Source organism: Rhopilema esculentum, chromosome 17 (assembly GCF_057945365.1).
Source record: "Rhopilema esculentum isolate cy_ngs chromosome 17, ASM5794536v1, whole genome shotgun sequence".
Taxonomy (NCBI): Eukaryota; Metazoa; Cnidaria; class Scyphozoa; order Rhizostomeae; family Rhizostomatidae; genus Rhopilema; species Rhopilema esculentum.
In genome coordinates, this window is record NC_142831.1 from 6,144,120 (window position 1) to 6,168,368 (window position 24,249).

The window sequence follows — 24,249 nt, forward strand, 5'->3', positions numbered from 1 at the left end:
TAAACCCGCCTTAACACAGCTTCTGTAACATCTGTGACATCTCGTATTAGTGCGAATGCGGTGATAGTGCGAAAGTCTACCCATACAGTGACATTTTCCAGGGCAAACCAGACAATATAAATGCCTTTATTATTATTATTATTATTATTATTACATAGCTTTCGCTGGCAAAAACCATACTACTAACAATGTCATGCAAAACTGTTATTTGATAGTTTAAGAAAGAACTTGATTATATATTTTAAGAAAGTATTTAAAATAGGCAATTTTTAACATATTCAACCAATTTTTATGCTGTTCCTTGGGATTTTTTCATCTTAATTTTGAAATTCAAAAGCTATGCTAATGACACAATCATTTTAAAGTGGTGGGTCACCGCAGAGGTGTAGTGCTAGGGGGCTGAGCCCTCCATGATAATGCCAACAAGTAGCCCATTTCTGCTTTTGCTATCGTTTTCGTTGCGTTTTGTGCAAGAGCCCCTTTGTTATTTTGATAGCATTAGACCCCTGGGTCACAGTCGAAATTTGCCTTTACACGAAAGAGAAAGGTATTTTATCCATGTGTTTTCGTTTCACAGTTACTTGATGACAAAGTACTCAGATATTTTTGACGAAAACCACAAGCGTTGTTATTCAGCTTTTTGATTGACACAAAATTGGAACAAACAATAAAGATTCTTTAAAAAACTATTGTTTGAAATTGGTTGATTGACGCTTCTATTGTTGCTTTATCCACTACAACATCACCTGTGTCTCGTGACCCACATACGTTCAAAGTGAGGAAGCGACGCAAATAACTTGCACTTTGCATTTCTTGCTGGAAAGAAAGGAAGTTAGAACAATTGAAGATTTCAAATATGAAGTACATCATCTTTCTAGTTTTTGTAGCATACGGTGAGTTGAACTTTGTGAACATATACTCTTTCATTTTATGTTCGAAACCTATTTAGGCCCGTGCACTCATTGTTTGTAACAGTAGAACCTTTTTGCCAGCTTTGCTCTTCTTGGATTCCGTCAGTTACAGTTGCGACACTCATATAATTCACCAAGCCGCGTCTTTAGCTTTTCCTCACTCTTCTTTTATTTACTTCATAGAACACTGTACATTCCTAAACTTCATCTTTGCAATTCGTTTGTTTTCAAGATAAAGTTGTCTTGTTCAACTTTCGTTTTCAGTTATTACGATAATTGTATTCCTTCTCTGAGTCATTTCCAGTAAATTTTTTAATGGTTTTTTTTCAATTTGCAATTATAATGGTGGGAACTGTAAAATGAGGTGGGGAATTTCTTATGTGATTTGTTAAATTAAAAAATGGATGTCCTGGACATTTGCAGACTAGAATTTCTAAATGACTTTGAGAAGGTCATGTTTTATTATATAATTGACAAGCAGCTCTTCTAAAGGAGTAAGGCTGGTACTAACCAAGGAGGCAACATTTTTATTTGTAAGAAACATAAATTGTGCTTTAGTATATACATGTGTTATGCAGTTTTGGTTTTCAAATTGTACATGGCTGTATGTTCTTGTTAGAAAGAATTTTTAAGAAAGGTTTCGAAAGGTTTAAGAAAGAAAGGTTAGAAAGTTTTGGTTCTAACTATAGTGGATTGCAGGCAAATTTTAAGGTTTGCTGTTTGTGATTTGTTGCAGATTAGAAAATTTTTCTATGCATTTTAAAATTTTTTTTTAACAAATTGTTATGAGGAGGTGTTGTAATTCACATCAAATGTACCCTTGGTAATGATTTTCACCACACAAAAACCCGCAATAACTACTGCTTATAATTTTGTTTATTATAATTATATTTATAAGTTTAGTTTAAACAGGTTCCCTTGCCTTACATAAGGTACCAGCTAGACTTGCTCTAAGTCTATTTCATGCTTGAGAGAGGAGTATTTACCTCCTTCCTGTGGATTTATGCCCCCTCTCCTTCGCAGAAATTCTCAGGACAAAAGTAAATACTCCTCTCTCAAGGATGAAATAGACTTGGAGCAAGTCTAGGTACCAGCAGAAGCATAGTGAGGTGGAGGCAAGAGTGAATTCATTGTTATGAGGAGATGTTGTAATTCACATCAAATGTACCCTTGGTAATGATTTTCACCACACAAAAACCCGCAATAACTACTGCTTATAATTTTGTTTATTATAATTATATTTATAAGTTTAGTTTAAACAGGTTCCCTTGCCTTACATAAGGTACCAGCTAGACTTGCTCTAAGTCTATTTCATGCTTGAGAGAGGAGTATTTACCTCCTTCCTGTGGATTTATGCCCCCTCTCCTTCGCAGAAATTCTCAGGACAAAAGTAAATACTCCTCTCTCAAGGATGAAATAGACTTGGAGCAAGTCTAGGTACCAGCAGAAGCATAGTGAGGTGGAGGCAAGAGTGAATTGAGACCCCATAATGGCAAACAATATCTTTAAAAAGGGGTTTTCTAGCATTCCAATGTGTTTCTAGCATTTTTGTTGTATTTTTTTCTACCTAGCACCCAAAGGTAGTTTTTAGTACACTGAAATGCTTATGCTTATCGAGCAATGTCCTGATCCTTCCTCTTGATGTAACCACACCTCATGATTCCTACCCCTGGAATTACAGAGAGCTGACCACTCTAGGTGTAAGTTTGGTCATGCCAGGGACTTGAACCACAGACCCTTGGGTCTGTAGTCAGAGACCCTACCCACTGAGCATTCAAATGTGTGTGGACCCTAATTTTTCCCTTGCTCAACTCGCCTTGGCTCCCCCAATCTTTCAACCCTGGTGATGCTACTGGGTACCAAATATTGCTGATTTAAATTCTCCTTATTCGCACAAGCATCTAAAATTTTATATGGTATGGATTATTTGTAACTTGTTTAAAAAATTTAAAATTCACATTTGATGCCATGGCTCTGTTTTTATAAAGAATTGAACTTTTCTAGCAAGTGCAAAAAGTGCACCAAAACTTCTTGGAGATGAGGAATGCACCCAGGGACCTTCATATTGGTGCAAAGATTACAAAACTGCCACGCAATGTGGATCTGTAAAATATTGCACTGAACATGTTTGGTTGAAGCAAATCAAGGTTTGTTTGTCACTTTTCCTTAATATAGATAACTCTTTTGGAAACTTTATTTCTAAGGGTATCAGAGAGGTTTGGTCATTTTGTTGTGAAAATTAATTAGAAATGAAAACTGTTCATCTTCAGTTCCAGTTAAACTAAACTTACAAATCCATCTATTTCATTTATAATTTGTAACTGGCAAGCTTGTTTCCTGAAATAAAATAAAATTATAATCACAGTTATAAAATGGTTTTAGCTAATACAGTTTTAATTATAAAAATGAAGTAGCTCTGGTTTTGTTCCTACAGAAGAATATGTATGGTGTTATACAAATGCAAATGCTTGAACGTTTGTAGATGTTATAGGGATGAGCATATTATCACCTCTTTTTTGCTTTGTAATTTAACTGTAAGCTTTTTCTTCACACAGGGAACAGGATGTGATGAATGCAAGGCTGTTGTCACCCAAATTCATGCTTATTTAGCAGACAACATCACTGAAGTAAGTGTGTGTAAATTAGAAGCTTTTGCTGAGGTATATTAAGAAGATTTGCAAAGATTGATAAGCATTCTCAGGCCTCTCCGTTTAAGGCGTGCGATAATGCGCGCATGCCTTGGCATGCTCGTGTCGTTGCTGAGACGCGCAATAAATCAGGAGCCTGGTTTATAAGAACCCTTTAAATTGCGCTCCTTGTGTTTTGGTTTTGAATAGTTATTGTACAAAGAGCCTCTTTCGAGGAAATTGTTATTGTCAAGTTAAAGCAAACACCTCTTGAATTTATTTCCCATCAATAACCAATAAAGCAATATGACAACGAAAATTAAATGTAACGAGATAAAATTTTCAAAATTAATTAAATTTAAGGAGTACTAATATTTCGCCCTGGCATACAGGGCTTCATCAGAATAAAAAAATTTGGCAAAACGACACAGCATATGGTGTATCAGAAATAAGCACCCTGCTAGAAAAATTTGCAGCCCCATTGGCCAAAGCTGGAATTAGTGAAAAAGATGTCATCATCCAGTGGAAAAAATTCACCTCATTTGCAAGCCGTCAGATGGGACAGTTTTTAAAGGAGCTGAAAGTTCTCTGGCAAAAAATTCTGACCTTTAGGAAAGACAAGTTCCTAACCTATGTTTGATGATGGAATTGTTGACATGCATTGCTAGCTCAAATTCTGCTGTAGAAAGGGCGTTCAGTTTACTCACGCTTCTGCTAAACAAGCGCAGAATAAGTATGTCACATGCAACCATGGAAGATGCTTATCAAAGGAAACAACAAGGTCAGGTCAACAGGGGAAAGAAAATAAATTTTGTTTTGTGCAGTTCATATTTATATGGAGAAATGACGAAAAACTTGACTTGATATTGCAGAGAATGAAACACAGGAGGCTCTGTGCAGCAAGAAAAATCAACTTGAACCCACAGTTGCTGATGTTGATTCATCCAATTCTTCTGACTCCGATTCTTCATCGGAATTTGAGCTGGGCATTGACGAACTACAACAATAATGTGTTTGTTTTTTTTTTGCTTTTAGTGCTTAATTAAATAGTTTGTTTAGAGATTTCTGGATACAAAATATTTTCTTGCGAAAACATGCCATTTTTGCCTACTAGGCGAGGCATGCATTTGAGCATGCGCCCACTGAAAAACTCATTGAGAGGCCTGCATTCTTATATCAAGTGTTTACTTTGACTTTTTCAAACTAATGTTATGTTTCTATTTCATTTTAGGCCGAAGTTATTCAATCACTGGATGCACTTTGTTCCTTCCTTGGTGCTTATGCAGCTGAGGTAACTTGTAAATTTATACATTTTTAAATATTCCATGTTTGTTTTGGCTGCAACTCTGTAAACATCCTTTTATGGTGAGCAGAAGTCATGTTGCGCTCAAGAACAAATTGCTATGCATAAAGTGAAGAGCATAATGTACTATATATAAATTTGAATTTTTATCTATAGCCATTATAAGCCATAAAGACATTTCTAATTTCAGATCAAAGTTAAACTGCTGTGACATATTCTGTTACAAAAATAATCTAATATGAAGTGATGTTCTTTTTCCTAATGCTTTGTAGGCCCAAGTTTAGTTTTCAAAATGCTCTTGAAACCTATATACTACATGTAAAACTAACTTTGATAACCTATTTATTTATTTAAATAGAAATGCTTTTTTCATATGCTGATGTACATTCACTTTCCTTTGCAGTGCAAAGCATTGGTTAACACATATGGCAAAGAAATTATGGAAATGGTATCCCAGTACACTGTATGTAAAATTGTTATCATTTTCAGATTTTGTCAGTTCGTTTTTGCTCTTGACGCAGCTTTGTTTAACTTTTTGTGGGATTTTTTAGCCTTGTGATATTCCAGAGGAAAAGCTTTATCTAAAGCATACAGTTGAACATTGTCCTCAAGTTTGTTATTTTTTATTTTGGTCGGTATATTTTGAAAGTTTTTATCAGTTTGTAGTTACTTTTAAAAAATTTTCTCATATCAATGCCTGTTTCTATGTTTAGGCCAACCCAGAGCTTATCTGCAAAATGCTTGGTATGTGCACCACAATGAGAACAGTTGAAGTTGAGAAGGGTCACAGATCTGGACCAATTATGTTTACTGGAACCCGCCATGTTGAAGAGCCAAAATCAAGTGCTTTATGCATTGTTTGTGAATTTGCAATGACAGAATTGGACAAAGTTATCGGATCTGAATCTACCGAGGTGATCTAATGTGCTTAGATTTTCACTGGATTGATCCTCCTTCTATATTTAAATTAATTTAGCAAAGAGACTTTAATTATGGTACATCATTTGTATATAGCTATTACCAAATTTTCATTCAACCTTGCTGAAACATTAAGTGTGCTCAATACTTACAGAAGGAATATGGCAAAATTGAAATTGGACCACTAAAGACTGCAAACATGCTATACTGAGAAAATATTAAATCTGGCGGATGCTTAATTTTTAAACTTTCAAGTTATGTATTTGCACGACTTTTTCAATTTCCTATCTGACTTCAGCTATTAAGGACATGCTTTTTTAGGAAAAGATAATCAGCGAAGTTGAGAAGCTCTGCAGTTATTTACCATCCACCATCAAAACCGAGGTTAGAATGTTTCTGTTTTTGGTAGCCTTTTCAAAATAAAAAATAGGGATAATGTTTAGTAGTAAATTTTGTATGGTAAAACTATATAAATTTGTGCTAGGTTGAAATATCAAAGGAGTCAGATTTAAGGACTTGAAATTATGCATCAAACTTCCAATGTCAGCTTTTAGGACTATACCCCTTTGCATTTTGCTTGCCACATTAGTTGTAATACACAACAGACCTATTAATATATACGCCATCAGCAAGGCAAGGCAAATTCCCCGTGTTTCTTGATCATAAATGGGTGCAAAGCCTATTGAATGACTGGACATAGTGCCTTTAAGTAAAATTAGCAATACAGTATAATTCAAAGTAATTGGAGTTAGAGAATTGAATTATACTTTTATAGCACAAAGTTCAAGTTTGCAAATCAGTGTATGTTAATCCTGCTTACTTATATTTTAGTGTGATGCTTTGATCTCAGAGTATGGAAAGGAAATCATCAAAATGCTTGTCAACAAGATGAAGCCAAAGGAAATTTGCACAGCTATTAAACTTTGCTCAGCAGCTGTTGTCAAGTCTAAGCCACATGTACCAGGTACTTTAGGAAACAAATTTGAGAACCTTTTTGGTTTTCCACAATTCATGCACAAATTTTAGTTTTAGGAAAAACAAACTTCCTCTCAAACTGTTTTGTATTGCTCTGTCTTTCAACAAAATTTCTTTTTCTTCATAGTATTTTGTTTTTCATTCTCAGTCAAAAGTGTTGGAAATGTTGTCACCTGTGAAGCATGTCAGCTGGTTGTCCAGTATGTTGACTCTTTGCTGAAGAACAAGAAAACAGAGGTATGACTTTATTGAATTTGTTGTGATGGAAGTTATCAGGATTTTAAATAACTTCCTTGATATGTTCTGAGCACCGTACCTTGGCTCTTTTTCCTTCTGATAAATGCTATAGACTGTCTGCAGCCCTTTTCCTTCCCAGCAGTTTTCCTAGCAACATGTATCGAATAGCTAGTTGTCAAAACTCAACTCAAAGCTGAATTGAAGTAGGCTTGGCTGTCATGTTTTAACGATTAGGTTTAAAAGCCCACTTGTAAATCTTAAAAAACATCTTTGAACCGAAATAAGCCGAAGCTGAAAAATCTTGCGAACCATCATATGACATGGGGATATTTGATTGGCGAATCCGTAACAAGCCTTCTATCCATGACAGGATTAAGCATATTAAAGCAGTTTATATTGGCCTAGCATTAGATTGAAACAGCGAATGATCTCAACAAGAAGGGATTGTTTCATGGAAATATCAATTATTTTGAATTTGCTATCGACAGTTTTAGGTAGGCTGTGCATCATTTGCTCCTTACCCTAGCCTTTAAAACTATTGTAGCCTAAAACTGAAATCCCATGACAATATTTGTTTACCCAGTGATACCCTTGTGACTTGCACCACATTGCATGCCGTCACATGATTGGTTCTGTTGCGCAAACAAAGAATGCAGCATCTTCGTGTTATGCAATAAGGTCTATGGAATTGACAGAATCGAATATATTTCATTTTGATATGGAATTAAGACTAGAGTCCTATGTTTCTTGAAAGTCTGCAGGGTTCCGATAACAATTGCATTTCTTTGTTGATATTTCTCATACAAGCTAAATGATGGAGTCAGCCGCCTGTACCTTAAATTTTAAAAAGCGTTTAAAGCGTAATTAATGCAATATAGGCTGTTTATAGTGTATTAACAGCAATTTAAGAAGGCCTCTATGAAAAGGTCTCCGATTAATGATTTCCGCGACAAGCAACATCGATGTCTCTGATCAATTATCTTATGTTCAAGGGGCCATTTAATTTTGTGCCCTTTATCAGACGTAGTGGGCTGCATCGAGGAAGCCTCGTATTACTGTGCCTCTTAACTTACCACACGCTCGTTGCAGTCCTGCAATATCATATATCATAAGTATCATATATCAATCATATTTGTATTCATCACAAATCATACAATCAAACATCATCGTTAGTATGAAAATTTAGGAAGTAATGGCCCCCAACTTTTGACCATCAAATAAAGCATTTTACATGGTGTGATAATAAACTGTATAATGATTAGAATCATTTTATTTATGTTGCGTGTTCTTTACTAGGCTGAAATCAAGCAGGCACTGGACTCAATGTGCTCTTACCTTGGATCATATCAGGCAGAGGTATGCTATAAGTTACCAAGCTGAATTTTTTTCCTTCAAGGTTCATAAAGCTTTTAGTACCAAGGGCTGTAATGCCATCGATGCAGGCAAGAAGTGCCGTCGCCCAAGAAGTGCCCTCGCCCCCCCCCCCATGTTCTAGAAATTGTCAGGTTTCTATGAAGATTTTTGTAAACGTTGCTAAAACAATAAGCCGACACCAACACTTCTCGTACACTTATGCTGAAGTTATGGGGAAATTGATCTCTTTGGCCCCCTAGAATTTGACCAAAACATTCTTGAAGGACCATAGTCATACCTGTTCCCGTTTTTCAAATTTCGAGTTCCGATCTCTTGTCTATTGATTATATATAATCGTTTACAATAGCTACAAATGGCTTTGATATACGCAGTATTTGGGCCAGTCTGTTGTTTTTTTATCCCAGCTCACCAGTATTGTTCGCTTTTTCCTAGCTTTAATTTGAGCACTTCTCGTTTCAGTGTGACAGCATCGTATCAAACTACTTGGTGGCAATCATCAAGTACCTGGCAGAAATGCCCGCAGGCTCAGTTTGTAAGGTAAACTTCCACTCCAAAGCCTATTTTAGAAACCTTTTACTGGTTAGGAGTCATTAGAAATGGAGCATGTAATATATTCCAGAATAGAATTTGCAAGATCGTTAAGGGAACTTATAACGAAGAAATCCTTCTTAAAGACCATTTTTAAGCACACACTAAGAAAAATGGTTGCTTTGTGGTCAGTCACGAGCGTACCCATATTTTTGCCTACTTCTCGGATTCCTGAAGCTCATGATTCGTCCTCAAGCTCTTGAAAGCCTGGAAGATTTCGTTTTATACATGGATCGATTAATTTCTAAGAGTTGCTAATTGCAAATAGCCCATTCTATGAAATGTTAATACACGACATGCTCATGAAATTGCGATAAATTGCGTTTATACAGGTTGTTTAAAGTATCACTTTTTTACAGGCCCTTAGTCTCTGTACATCAAAAGGCTCAGCTACTAAGATGACCCATGTTAAGCTTGACCAAAAAGCTGTTGGTGGGTAGAAAGAGGATTTACTTTCCTTTACATGTCTCTGTCACCTGTTTGACTGATAATCGCTTCAAGCAAAGTCCTTGTGCCATGGTACAGGGGGCAATGGGGGTGGGGCAGGGGCTTTCTCTATCCTATTTATGAAGCTCTTTTATAAACACTACTAAGTTCTAGGGTTCTAGGATTTCAAATATAACAGATACAGACTGTCGTTGAAATGCACGTTAAAATTCAAAACTCCTTGGTCATACCGAAAATATTCTCTCCAGTAGCTTTTTTTGCATTCAGAACGACTTTTTCAGTTGTTTTTAGTTTTGGTAGATAGTTTTGATGAATCGACAATTTTCTAGTTAACCATAACTTGCCAACAATTTGTTGATACCTTCCTCCTCTGCTTTGACGTCTTATGCCGGGAGATTGGCCTTGGACCCATTCATTTTGTACCCTTGTTTTGAATCTGTACTTTTTTCCATTGGCGCATCTTGAACCACATTTTGCCTTGAACTGAGATTTAGTCTTGAGCCCTCTTTTTGTCTACCATTGTTTCTAAACCTCTTCATGAACCACATTTCGTCTTGAATTTGAAATCTAAACTTGAGCCCCCTTTTATTAACTTTTTCAATCCCTGTTTTTTTCCTTTGAAGCATCTGGAACAACATGCAGTACGTGCAAGTTTGCCACCACTTACGTCGACATCCTTTTGAAGAACAATAAAACCGAAGTAAGTAAATCGATTAAAAATATTTTGCTTTCCAATGATGAACTACAAAGCTCTAGTATCGGCCCAAATGAATATATGGTATGAAAGAATGAATTCAACTTACTCGCCTTCAAACTTAGTTTTGTCATCCATCACTTAACCTTGGTCTAAAAACATCAGCAGCAAACATCGTTTACTGCTGGAGTTGATGGTATTTTAGCTAAGAAAGGTAGTTAGGCTATGACTTGTCTTTCTTTTGGTCTTTTAAAACAAATAAGCAGATTTGGCTGTATAGCTCTACATTTTGCAAAAGTTTATTCAGAACCTCCTGTGTTTTATAACTAAAAGAACTATTTTTTCAAAGATGCACATATACATGTTGTTCTATGGCCTTGAAAATCTGTTTCTTCCTTTGAAGAATCTCTGCATATACGATTACACAGAAGTAACATTGTTAGCTGCTTTTTACGTATTTCGTAATGTGCTGATAACAGAAAGTTTTAATTCATAAGGAATCATAGATCTGCTTTTCGTCACTAGCATGAAATAGAATTCGAAATGACGAAGATGTGTTACTACTTGGGATCTTACAAGGATGAGGTAATATTGTCTATTCCATTGGATTCTCTCATGTTTCTCATCTTATATAGATTCAGGCAATAGGCTGAAATCACTGTTTGTTATTTGAGATTTTATTTTGTTCGAACTTGATTATAGCATTCAGGCTATATCAATACCAGAGATGACAGGAAAGATTGACCTTAAAATAATGTTGCTGCTTACGTGAGGAAGAAAAACTTGTAAGAAGACTTGTTAGACAATTAATATCGGGTGAAAGACATTTGAACCAAAACTGACGTGTAGATGCCACTGGAATCATGTGCTCAGAATAATTCTCATATATTCGTATCAACTTTCTGACAGCCTTAACGTATTTTATATTGATAGAAAATGTCCCTAATATTGTCCCTCTTTGAATATAACTGCTATGAAGGGTGATAATTGCATTCAGTTTCATTGGTTTGTCCGCTGTATTAAAATGCTAGGAGCTCTATATTATCTGTGCTGTATTTAAAATTTCCCCGAATTTAATTCCTTGATCTTTGTAATAAGTTTATCTGGTTGATAACCAGTGGCTGTTGAGCCACAAAGATATGAATAGTCTGATATCAATAACAAATGTTTGTATAAGATTCAACCGATATAAAATTTAGGCATGGCAACTTATACTGTGTTTGTATAAGTTTCTTATACGATGTCAAGCTGCAACCCTGGTAAACGATCAGTCATGGATTAATTTAAGATCTTTAAAATCCATCGTCTAGCATTTGTGCTCAAAATGACTCAAAATTTCACCGTTTATTTAATTTTCATCTTATTTTGTCTTTTACTCAGGCTCATAAATATTGAATATATTCAGGCTCATAATTATTTAGATGCATTGTCGTTTATTTCCTTTTTTTGTTTCAGTGCAACGAGATCATCAAAACGTATCTCCCAACTATCATTGAATACATTGCTGACATGACACCCGAAGAGGTTTGCAAGGTAGGTTTGATTTGGCTCTGGCCCAGGCAAGCTCAGGCATGCAAAGACCTGTCTTTGTAGGGATATGTTTAACAATGCAGTATCTTTTTTGCTTTTGAATTTGAAATATACCCATTCCTACTGAAACATTCAGAGAAAATCGTTCGTCCTTAAACTGAGATTTATTTCATCTTAATTTTCCAAAACATTAGCGGAGTTCCCCCCATACTCCCGTATAAACATTGTGTGCCCCCCTGGCCAGTTCAACGACAGGCTTAATGCTAAAGCTTTTCAAATTTCAGAGAAATGTCCACGACTTGAAAAGTATTGACAGAAATCTAAATTTCATATAATTATCATGCAACATCTTATCCTCCGTATGTTGCAAGATTAACCATTAACCCCCCCCCCCTTTCTCTGGAAATTGCCCTACTCTTTTTCAGTGAGCTGCATTATTCATACATTAAAATTCTATTAGGAAGAATTGCAAATGAAGAAGGTTCTGTTGGTATCAAACAGTTAGACGTTCAGGGTTAAAGCTAGAAAGATTTAAACGTGGAATAGCATTTCAGAGAAAGCTGTTACATTGCTTGTACTAAAGCACCTTGAATGTTTTCCGGAACACTCTGTTTTTCCGTCCTATCCCTCAAAACACAAACTTAGACAACAAACATATTTTTGCATTTGAAACTAAACAGAAACGCAACGTTTGAATGTTTTTTTTCAGAAACTTGGTCTATGCACAGCAAAATCGCTTCTTGTTTCACTTGAGAGGAAAGTTGGTATGTATAACATGTCAAATTAACATGCTTGGAGGTTCGATTTATATTTTATTCAAGAATAATAAGGAAAACTTCACAACTATTCAAGGATGTTTTATTACTTGTCCGTTTTTTGGTAGACTTTTTTGAGATTTAACGGAGTTTTCCATTTTACAGAATCCAAGAAAGTTGGAACTTATTGCGATACGTGTAAAGTTGTTGTTGGTTATGTTGACAGCTTGATGAAGGACCAAAAAACCGAAGTAAGTATTCAAGGGAACCTGATAAAAATGTTTTTGAAAATGCTACTTGTTTTGTCAATATGAAGCTAGAGAGCAATCATTGAATTGATGAAAAAGTAAATAAGGTTAGCCTGGTTCCTGTTGTTAGGCATTGTTTATTGGAACTTATGGGTGCCCAGCTGCCGTACCCCGCAAATTTATTGCTCACATTTTTGGCTCAAATATTTGCAGTGTAAATTTTTGAATAGCAAGATTATAGTAAAAACAGGACCCTTAAATACATTTTACTACCTTTTGACCTCGTTTATTTGAGTAATTACATGGGTTAGCCTCCCCTCCGTTGATTCTGAGCTCCTGGGAGATTAGGTACCCAAGATTAAGCCCATTTTACAGGGAGAGATGGGTTTTGGAACAAGGAAACTCGAATAAAATCATTGCCTAATCTAAAAAAATCGCACGACACACGTTAAATCTAGGCAGAAAATAATTAGTAATTTTCATGAATTTGGCCATGAAAGCTGGCCATGAATTTGACACTTAAATTTGCTGTCTCCCTCGTGGCCACTTGTTATGTTATGTCCATTGTGCATCGACAGCATAGTTAAGCTCGCATGTGAACCACATATTTTTAATAAAAGATTTTCACCCATTCTTCTAGGCTGAAATCGTTTCCCTTGTTGAGCAACTGTGCTCCTACCTTGGCACATACAAAGAGGAGGTAAAATTTTACCAGCATATACTTTACTATTTTTTTATTATGTTGTATTGTACTGTACTGTAGATGAATATCTATATATTTGTGTCGCTATTTGCTTCACTTTTTCAACGTCACTTATCCAAACTGTTTCTCATGGATTTTCCACATTAAATTACGTTGCTTTGTTTCAGTGTGACAGCCTCGTTGCTGCCTACCTTCCAGAAATCATGCAGCTCCTTGCTCAAGAACTTTCTCCAGATCTTGTTTGCAAGGTAAATGAAATCAACATACATTATGTAAGCTGCAAAGTAAAAAATCGTATACTAATTTCAGTAAGGAGAACACGTAAGTTGCAAGGGCCGTTTGGAAATGCCCTTGATACACGGTCACAGATTCCCTGAGCATTTTTATTCCAGAAACTATCTTGTAAATCTACGTTAAAATAAAAAAAACTCTCTTTAATCTGTACTAGACTTCAGTTTGAAATTTCAATGCAGTTTGAAATTTATTTATATCTAAGAGTTGATTAAATTTAAAACTGGTTATCGTAAATCAGTATTTTTCACTTTTAGCTATGCTTTCATGTGAACTATGAGACTTTGTTTGTTTATTTAACGTCAATTTCCTTAGGCTTTAAAACTTTGCTCAAGAAACTTTTTGTAGATTCCAGGCAAGGCCCTTTAGAAACACTGCTTATCATTTCTTATCCCAAATATTTCACTGGAAAAATTTTCTAGACTTTTTTTCTCAAAGCAGTATCACATTGTATTTCGAAAGGCCATACTCCAAGAATCATAAAGTAAACCATGCGAGAAACAATTTTTCCTATATAAAGACTTTTACAAACAGTTTTTTTATTGATATTGAATATTTTATTAGATGCATTAATTTGTTGCATTAATTTTATGCGTGTACCCCGAATGTTTTATCATTTTTCTTTTTGTAAAATGTACAATATCGAGAGATCTCTTTCACGACCAAAAATATTTAATGTTTGAACGTTTTTGTAGTCACTTGGAATGTGTGGAAATGCAACCAAGATTCAAAAAAAGGAAAAGGGTAGGTAATCAAAGTGTTGTTGAATGTTCTGTCAAATTGCGTTTCAATACAATTAATGTTCATCTTATAGTATGCAGTGAAGTCCTGTTAACTCGAACCTCCATTAACAAATGTTCGATTTATCAAGGGCTCAGACATATTGGAGAAGTTTCAAAGGGAATGTAAACACAGCTCGAGTTATCGGGGACTCCGGTTACAGGGGGCTCGAGATATTAGGGTTTTGAGTTTTCGGGGTGTCGAGTTACCTGAGGGCTTGAGTTTTTGGATGCTCGGGTTATTGGGGTATTTGATTTAAGGGGGCCTGAGTTGTCGGGTTTATAAAGTATAAGAAGTAAGTTGCTATGATTACCTGATCATTTCATTGCCTGCTTTTGTTTTCAGTAAACGGAGGCCAGTATTGTCAGATATGCGAGGTCGTTGTTTCATACGTGGAGAATCTACTGAACAATAACACTGAGGTGAGTATGCTTACAAAATACAAACAGAATCTTCAATTCTTCAAATTTAAATACTTTTATATCTTGATAATTGAAATAGTTTTATATCTGTTAAGATTTTGAAAATATATATGCTTACAAAGTACAAAATGCTTACAAAGTACAAAATGCTTCGGTCTAACGTGCATTTATATAGTCATGTTTGTTGTTCCAAGTCGGATAGGTACAAAGCTCTGTGGTATCTTTTCGAGTCTTTTGTGCTCTATCGCTGCACCATGTCTCTACGTCATCGTCTTCAAGCTTGATATCTTAAAATGTTTCTACTTTTGGCGTGGGAAATGGCAGTTGGATGTAAGATTGCAATGTAATAGACAAATTTTAACACAAAATCAAGCTTGCGCTACTCAACTTGTATTTATGCGCTCTATTTAAAAAAAGGAATGTTTTTAAAATATGGTAGAAAAGGATAAAATAATGTAGAAAGAATTCCATATGTTGTCTAATTTTTTAAAAACTCTATCATGATCAATGACATTGTATCATTTTCATGTTGAGAAACCCCCCCCCCCCCCCCCCCCTAAGTGCTTTTAGTCTAGACCTTCAAGGCGATGTTTTTGCAATTACATTTATTGCAAAACTGAAAGCTGCATGTTAGATCCATTGAACGGGGCAGTTCCCTTACCAAAACTTATTTTTCCCAGGCCGAAATCGTGCAGCTTTTGGATCAACTCTGCAACTACCTTGGATCATACAAAGATGAGGTAACTTATTTAGTCTGTATTTAACTTGTGTACTCTAACCTCTCTGTGATAATGTTGAAGATGTGTGTTCTTAGCATGTAAAGTTTCTTATCAAAGGAACAATCCGGTCCCCGAAGTCATTTCCCCGCAGAAAACCAGTTTTTAAATAAGTTATATTTATTTTTAGAATCTCAACAGATATAAGACTATTTCAATTATCAAGACATGAAAGTATTTAAATTTGAAGAATTGAAGATTCTCTACTTTCGATTGGCTGTGCTATACATTTGGTTACAAGGCATTCAGATCAGATTGCTAAATGTGGTAGAGCTTTAATGTAAAAAGAACTGGCACAGCAAACAGCATGTCACCATTTTGTAGTTTTTTATTGGTTTAGTAAGCGTGCCGATATCCAGTCTTGAGATACAAACTAGGTACATTTTACCGTATAGCAGCAGGATATTCTACGGAGCTCCCCTAGGGCTTTTACCCCCAGCTGCCCCTACCTCTCGATGCCCTAGATGTCATATTCTTCTTTCTGTTCGTATCTAGTGCAATGCTCTGGTCAAGGCATATGTCCCTCAGATCATTGAGCTTCTGAAAAAAGAGCTTACCCCAGCTTTGGTCTGCAAGGTAAGTTGGTATCGTCACCATTATCAATGCGCTCACCATTATCAATCCATTATCACCATTAACATCCATTTGATTGTTCAGTAGTTGCACTTTCTTTGACTGAACATCGCTAAGAAAATCTGTTTTAACCAAGCTTTTTCAGTCGAAATACCTAAATCTTGTGCCTGTCGTCTCAAACTCTTTTAAGCCAAAGACGTGTTCTCTGAAACAGCCCTACACTTTCCCTCCAACCCATAAGCTGTAGTCTTCTAAGTTTTCTTTAACTAAAACTGGCCTAAATCCCTTATGCTGATTTATTTCTCGCTTCCACTACCCATTGTATTTTTACTTTTCCTCCTTTACCTTTGCTTGGTACACTCAGATAAAAACATTGTGACTCGAGTTGTTAATTGAAATATAGTATATTTCTGACTCGAGTTTTTAATTGAAATTACTTTGTTAATGAGAAAGATTGAAAAATTCCTCATATAATATTTTATCAACTGTCATAAAAAAGTAAAAAAGATTCATTTATTATGAGTTTTCCAGCGATTCTATACCCCTTGAAAGTGAGCAAAAAACTTTGTTTTTAGGAACTTGGTCTATGCACTGCTGTACGCGATATGGCTATGAAGATCAAACTAAGCGGTAATAAATCATCATATATTTATCACTCACATTCATTTGTAGAATTTTTCTTGTCATATCTGCATTGGCAGAAACATCATTAGGGGATGTAGGAGACTGCAAATGTCGGAACATGATCCTACTCACTTCTCAAAAAATTTGTTTATGCGTTTTTGATTAGAAAACGGTCTTTGTAACAAATTTTCTGTTGCTTAATTGTTTACTGGTTGGATATTAGAATGGTGAGAGTCAAAAAATATCCCTAAGGGAGGGATCAGGAACCGTCAAAGTCCTTTGGTCAGCCAATTTTCAAACTCTTCTTTTCCCTGCTTACAATCTCCGATGATTATCTGCTCTTAGATGTCAAGAAGTTGAAGGATGGTGCTGGATGTCAAATTTGCAAAGTTATTGTTGGTTATGTTGATACCGAATTGAAGAACAAAAAGACCCAGGTAAAATTATATTATTATTAAGTATGCAGTGCTCTACCTTCGTTCTTCTTTCATCGTATCTATTTGCTTTAATTATTGATTTATGTGTTTTTATTCCAAATAAAAAGCCTTCTTTTAAAAACCATTGTAAAATTGAAATGTTCTATTACAAACCATAAAGTAGTAAGGAGAGCACGGGGGTTCACCCAAATTTTTAAAGACAGGGGTTAACTCCTTTTTTAGCTTGAGGAGATGGCCCTTTTTAGCCTCCATGTACCCCCTCTTTTCAAATGCTTCCTACCTCTGTGTTACACACAAAACTAAAACGGCTGAAAATAAAAAGAAATTGGTTTGTGAATCATTAAATACCAAGTTTTTTAACCTATTTTAAGACTTACTTTTCATCAGTCCCGTAGGAAGCATGTTTATTCTAAAACCGGACTTGAATCCTTGCTTTTTAAAATTGAGTTAAAGTGAAACTACAGTCGGAATTAAAACTGAGGAAATTTCTCTCGCAACAGGAGATTGTATGCATTTGGAATATTATCAAACTTTATTTTCCTGGTATCAACCAAATATCACTCCAACTGTCAAGTATTTATTATGCAGAACCTGGAAGAGATGGTTGGTTGTTGTAAGGAAGGTCAACCAAAACACAAACAAATAAAACTTCTCTTCTTGTCTTTTCTCAAAAATTTTCGCAGAGTTTAAGACCAATGTCCCAGAAGGAATGAATAAATCCTTGGATTCTGTATATAAGCTGTTTCGCTTACTTTCTTACTTTGAAATAAGAAACTCTCCAATCATGTTAATAGCCTCTGTTCTCTAAATTGCATTTTAGCAAGAGATAACGGCCGAGCTGGAGCAACTTTGTGCATACCTTGGCACTTACAAAGCCGAGGTTAGTTGGTTTTATCATATTTCTCTTATTTACATCAATTTTCATTTATTGCGTCTGCCCTCGGCATTTAATTCATATTGACCATGAAAAGTGAAAAATTATCATTTCAAAATGTTTTAACTGCTTTGTGATTAAAACTTAGGCAACCATTTTCAAACCATTCAATGCCTTGAGGCAACTCTCAGTTCTATGGGTTTGAAGTTTTTTGACTTCAGTCGATTAATGTTGAAATTTTTATCGGGTTCATGACCTCTGGAGTATTTTAGGAATCCTTTTATACTTCGAGAATCAAATAAACAATATGGGAATTTAAGAAGTCAAACTAAATTAGAAGAACTGATTTCATTTCTTTTTTTAAAATCAATCAAAAGAGTGACTACAAATTTTTTTTAGACGTTTTAGCTGTAATTCAAAGATTTCAGCGTATTCTTAGTTAATCACATAATTGCTGTGAAAATCTAAAACAAGATTAGAGCTTGGTATTGTAAGCGATCCTCTGTATAACACTGACAGCTTTGATTAATATTTTATGCACCCGGGCAAATCCTATTTACTTTTATACGTCCAACTTTCCCTCAGCTTTTAATCTCCAACCTTTATTTACTTTTTCCAGTGTCAAAGTTTGATGACCGCCTATCTTCCAATGATTTTCCAATATTTGGAACAGGCACTCACTCCAGACGTCGTTTGCAAGGTACCTTATTTCAGCTAATTATTTTGTCTACTGGTTATGCAAGAGGTCATTCCATCGTTAGAAAAGCAGCTCCTTCACTTATTTAGCGCATATTCAATAACTTTTTACCCCAATGCTGCTCATGACATAAAACACAGAGTTCAAGGCAATTAAAATCCACAAGACCTGCTAACAGAACTAATTTTGTTTCCATCCTAAGAGTTTTCAATGAATGAATTTTAAACACAGCTAAAAGTTGCTTTCCCTTGATATTGTAAGAGATAAAGAAACGAGAATAACTGTTTACCTGGCTGTCATAAAGTGGTCGATGCCTATAAGCAGAGGTGTACACGCTTTTGGTGTATAGAACAGGATGGTTCTATGGTTCGTAAGACACAGTGTAGCATCTTAGAACCGTCTTTTTCTATATACTTATCACTTGTAAGAGATAACTGTATTCATTTTTGCTTACCTAACACCTATATGTTTATCTTATCAGGAACTTGGCCTTTGCACAGCAGCCAAGAAGTTGTTGGTTAAAGCTGCTTTTCAAAAAAAATCATCTAAAGGTAGTCTAGTCTATTTTCATATTTTTGATTGAATCGGCAAGTGACTATTTAACATTCCAGGAACATGTCTTTTGCATGGCACTGCATATAGATGGCTACAGGATTCTTGTTCTAGATGCTGTCAATGCAAGAATGGAACAGTTTGTCTAAATTTTAATATATTGTTAGAAAATGTTTTAAAAGACATGATCAAAGAAATAAAATTTAAAAGTTCGTGAAATACTTTCAGGAAAACTTTCTTGGGAATGTCCTCAAAACCAGAAGACCTTAAAACCAAATCTGATATCTTCCTGGCTATGTCGGTTTATGATGTCGTTGTTTTTGCTAAGAATTTTTTAATCGTTTAATTTTTTACTTATTGTATCCTTCTGGAGCTATTTTAAATTCGTTTATATATCCAAATATTTATTTAAATATATTAATGTTTTTTCAGTTAAAGGAGGATCCTACTGCCAGACATGTGAAATTGTTGTTTCCTATGTGGAAAGTTTAGTCAACTCCAAAACCGAAGTACATATTGTATATCTTATTTTTTATTTATCATTTCCGATGCCTGTTATTATTCATACTTTTATATCTTAAGTATAATCAGAAGGGCCAAAAGTGTTCATCAAAGAAAAGGTCCTTTGAGGGCACAGATGTTTGTCTAGGCTTTCTACTCGTAAGATTTTAACAGAACAACTTCTAAGGTGATATCATAACATATCCCTAAGTGGAGATAAAGGAAATTGTTGTTTACTGGTCTGTATGCTCGATGTGATATAGACAAAGCTGTACACGCTTTTTTATAGAACAGGACAGTTCTAAGTAGCTACTCCGACTCTAAGTCAATTCTCAGTCAGTTCTACGGAGTAAATCCACTTTCAAACAACCTATAAAATGCACGTTTAAACAACGTGTCTATATTAACATCAATTGACTATGTATATGCCATATTTGGAAGCTCACACAGGCCGTTGATAACATCAAATCATATCAGCAAAACAAATAAAAATTTTTCTACAGCGCATTGGTTGACCAATAGTTTTTATTCTCTTTTGACCATGGATATTCCGATTTTTAGGCTGAAATTGTCGCCGAGGTTGACCAGCTCTGCAGTTACTTAGGAACTTACAAAGACGAAGTAAGTTATCTTTCACAAATGTTATTTTTGATAAAGTAGCTAGTTCATGAAAAGTTTTTACAACATTTTTGAATTTGGACCATTTTTGTTTGGAATAGCACTGTAGAACGCCACTGAATATGCCAAATAAGTGAAAAATGTCAATTGAGTTGGGTGAGATGTCATCAGTGGCTGATTTGAGTTTTGCTAACAGATAATTGTTGTTTTGAATTTGTTGATAAAGTTTAGGAAAGAATGACCTAGAAAAAATAAAAGCAATTTTAAAGAGTTTGGTGACTGTATTATTTCAAGGATCGATTAAACTGTTTTTCATATCTTAAGCCGTTCGTTCGTTCAGTCTATATTGTCCAGATGAATAATTTTTAAAAATAAAGTTGTTTCAGTTAGCCACCCTGTCATGTAAACTGCCTTCCATTTTTTCTTGAAAGTCTGTAGCTATTTACAAAGCATTGCTTTTCAGCGTTACTGAAAGGTTTTACTAGGAAAAAGGAATATCATTTCTCGCAATAATCCTATTGATTCGATAAGAAAAGCCAGGCTTGATGTTCCTACCATGATTCAAAGAGCTTTCAATGACGTTTCTTAAAGACCATAATACTTTTCCTATTTGCAGTGCAAATCTTTGGCTGATACCTATCTGCCTCAGATTATCGAGCTGTTGAAGAAAGAACTCACTCCAGCCCTTGTTTGCAAGGTATGATGCTTCTAGTTTATCCCAATTTATCACATTTTATCCCAGTGTATCCCAGTTTGTTTTTGCCGTCAATCACCTCGATTGAAACATAATTTCAAAATTATGGTAATATCGAAAGCAGATCTATTTTTTCCGTTCAGCATTCTTCCAAATGCCTTATTTTTGCGCAATGTAAATAGATCCATTGTTAAGATATATAATAAGTATAAAATACGTTTACAGCGGAGTTTGATCCTTCGCAACCTTACAATGCATATTTTTACGTAAAACGATGTTTATCATCATGAATTTCAATTTTCTCCTTTACAATTTCAGGAACTCGGATTATGCACATCTTTCAATAAGTTTGCCAAAAAGATCAAAGTTGCAGGTATGGGGTTGTGTTCGTAACCTCGTAATCATTCTGAATCCTCGTTACCAGAAACTTGTAATCTTCCAATCATCATAATAGGAATCTTCAAATCGTCGCAATCGGAACTATGTAATCTTCGATAATCCTTGTACCTGAACTTATTAGATTCTTATAATCCTCGTAATCTCAATCATTTTCCATTTTCAGGCGTCAAGGAAGGCGCAACATGCACCCTTTGCAAAATCCTTGTAGGATACATTGATAAAGAACTCAAAGACGCAAAAACCGAGGTGGGTTTGTTTTCCGGTGATTGTTTTTCTTTGTGAAATTGCCACTTTCTCGGGTTCAGACACCCAATTGTCAATTTGCTGAAAAAGAACTAAGTATCGATCCCCTTCTTCTACGTCACGTGTATCCCATAATGCCGCGATTTTGCCGGATTTCGTGTTCCAATAACTTGTTGGATTTTTCTCACAAGAACAACACTGTTTCCAGTTTTCGAACTTGTTTGGTTAAAATTGCCACTCGGTGCTGTGAAGTGGGGAAATGTGAAGGTCGCACCACCCTTCATAACATAACTATGCCTAGCCCACCCATCCAAGCAAAAATAAACCCCACTCATTGAGCACTGGCTCGTTCTACTAATGATGAATCTTGAAGGCTGACAACTGCATTGCTATCTTGATAATCTTTTTATGACAAATCGAGAAGAAGAGTTGTTACTCTAAAAGTCTATTCGTCTTCTATTTGGAAATTATAGATTGTTTGTTGGCTGTCAAGCATTCTCTTGTGCAAAAACCATAAAATTTGTCAAATGTTAACACGCTTAACTAAGCAAATTACTTTGGTCTTTTGACTTCTTTACTGTCACTTTTGTTCACAGCAGCTGCATTTGTCTCTTCAGCTAGAAAAGTTTCGGATCTGAAGGCTTAAAGTATCAGCCGTTGATTTTTCTATCCCTTTTAAAAGGCTATTTTTATTTACATTAGGCCGAAATCACCGCACTTGTTGAACAACTTTGCAGTTATTTGGGATCTTACAAAGCAGAGGTTTGTCACGCTTTACAAAAATGCTTATTTTCTTTTTCCTCATTTCTGAATCTTTTTGAAAATATTCCGCAGCTGATAAAATATTTGCTAGTGATTAAGTTTATATCAATATTCCTTGTGTTCATGAGTTTGGATCCTAATGAGTTCCATTGGCGATTTTTTCCTCTATAAGTCTCACAGCCTCCCAAAGATCGTTTTTTAAATATGTTTTCATTACTTCCTTTATTCGGCAATTTGTCTTTCTGTTGCCTTTTCTCTATAACTTCTCCTTTTGGAGTTCATGGTAACATGCTTTCTTTGATTTTCTTAAATAGTAAGCATTTTCCTACACAGTATTTGGTTGATAATGGCAGGCTTCTTTCTCCGTGTTTCATTGCTGCAAAATCATATGATTTTATATTTTTAAAACAAAAAATATTTTTTTTATAGTGCGACAGTTTAGTCTCATCGTATCTGCCACTGATCTTCCAATACCTCGCTCAGGCAATGAGTCCTGATCTTGTCTGCAAGGTACGTTGAACACATCGTCTCAATTTTGTATTATGTTCATTTGTTTTGAAAAATATTTCAACTACAAATACAGTACAGCTCTACTATTGCTATGATTGCCAAGGACTCTTTACAATGATAAGCAGCTTTTCAGTGCAGTCTGTTGTACTTTGAGGTAGCTTCTACCAAAGGTAGTGACTGTGTCCTTTCCGTTGTATTTGTATAGCTGGAATTGATTTAATTCTTAGCCAAATTGATTATATTATTTGCCTAAACCAGTTCTTTCTTCATCTTTTTCTGGAAATTTGTGGTTTTCTTTTCCAATAAACAAAATTGACCCGGTGTTTGCTGTGTGGAATTCGAACGGCGTCAAGACATGTGTTTATACTGAGTGATTTGCTGTCTGCAAGTATGGTTCGCAACCCTGTACATATTAACAGTATGTTCCCCAAATGAGATTAGGCCTAGAAAAATTGTGATATTTAACATCCCTAGGATTTGCCTAAATATGATTTTTTTTGTCCCAGGAACTTTCATTGTGTACCTCAGCTGCACCAAATGCCAAAATGGTCCTTTTGAAGAAAGCAGCAATCATGGTGTGAAAGGGCCTGGATGATCACAAGGACATAATGCTTTAAAAAAAATGATCTTAATATTATTTAAAAGATTTTTCAGTGTAAAGTTTTTACCCCGAAAGTGGTAAATAATTGCATTCTGTATGGAAAAATTGAATTGGACAGAATAACACTAAGTTAATTTAAATATATTTCTGATTTTGAGAAGATCAAAATAAGAGAAATTTTCGTTGTTGAACATTAACATTTTCAGGAATTTTTGTACTCAAAGACACCCGGCCTTTGGTTCTGGGTCCTTGTTTAGGGTTTCGTGACAAGCAAAGACTGTCTGGAACTTTTCAAAGACCAATGTGAGACATCACCCTTCCTTTGTTAAACTAGAAGATATGTTATGGTAGACAACATTTTTCCACTCTAACCATGTGTAATTCATCTCTACTTGTACAACGGCTCATAAATGTCATGTTTTCTATAGATTTTTGCCCACCTTGTCTCGACCCTTTATCAGACCATTGCAGAACTAAAACGAATTTTGATGTGTGTGCTATTTAAAGCTTCTATAGAATGTTGGTAACCATAAGAGATGTTTAATTAAAATGCACAAAATTGTGTTCAACTAGCAATTTTTGTCT

General features: G+C 35.2%; 1 protein-coding gene across 1 annotated transcript; it reads left to right on the forward strand.

The window, feature by feature from the left end:
• Nucleotides 1-731: 731 nt before the first annotated feature.
• On the forward strand, nt 732-24,240 carry LOC135683089 (prosaposin). Its single transcript, XM_065198285.2, has 36 exons — nt 732-893; nt 2,916-3,058; nt 3,467-3,538; nt 4,770-4,829; nt 5,245-5,304; nt 5,555-5,755; nt 6,081-6,143; nt 6,591-6,723; nt 6,883-6,971; nt 8,268-8,327; nt 8,805-8,882; nt 9,293-9,365; nt 10,004-10,080; nt 10,600-10,659; nt 11,530-11,607; nt 12,314-12,368; nt 12,525-12,610; nt 13,248-13,307; nt 13,478-13,558; nt 14,297-14,345; nt 14,727-14,803; nt 15,484-15,543; nt 16,075-16,155; nt 16,728-16,782; nt 17,122-17,213; nt 18,034-18,093; nt 18,707-18,787; nt 19,266-19,335; nt 19,769-19,845; nt 20,399-20,458; nt 21,072-21,152; nt 21,468-21,522; nt 21,712-21,794; nt 22,494-22,553; nt 22,983-23,063; nt 23,570-24,240. The coding sequence occupies exons 1-36, from the start codon at nt 857-859 to the stop codon at nt 23,642-23,644; spliced, it is 2,763 nt and encodes a 920-aa protein (XP_065054357.2). The 5' UTR covers nt 732-856; the 3' UTR covers nt 23,645-24,240.
• The last annotated feature ends 9 nt before the right edge of the window (nt 24,241-24,249 follow it).

What these genes read in the sequence shown, in the direction of transcription:
- LOC135683089 (XM_065198285.2), top strand. Translation starts at nt 857, where the DNA reads ATGAAGTACATCATCTTTCTAGTTTTTGTAGCATACG. An exon ending in TGAAGGACCAAAAAACCGAA is followed by an intron (nt 12,611 to 13,247) that starts GTAAGTATTCAA and finishes CCATTCTTCTAG; the next exon opens with GCTGAAATCGTTTCCCTTGT. An exon ending in TATGAAGATCAAACTAAGCG is followed by an intron (nt 16,783 to 17,121) that starts GTAATAAATCAT and finishes ATCTGCTCTTAG; the next exon opens with ATGTCAAGAAGTTGAAGGAT.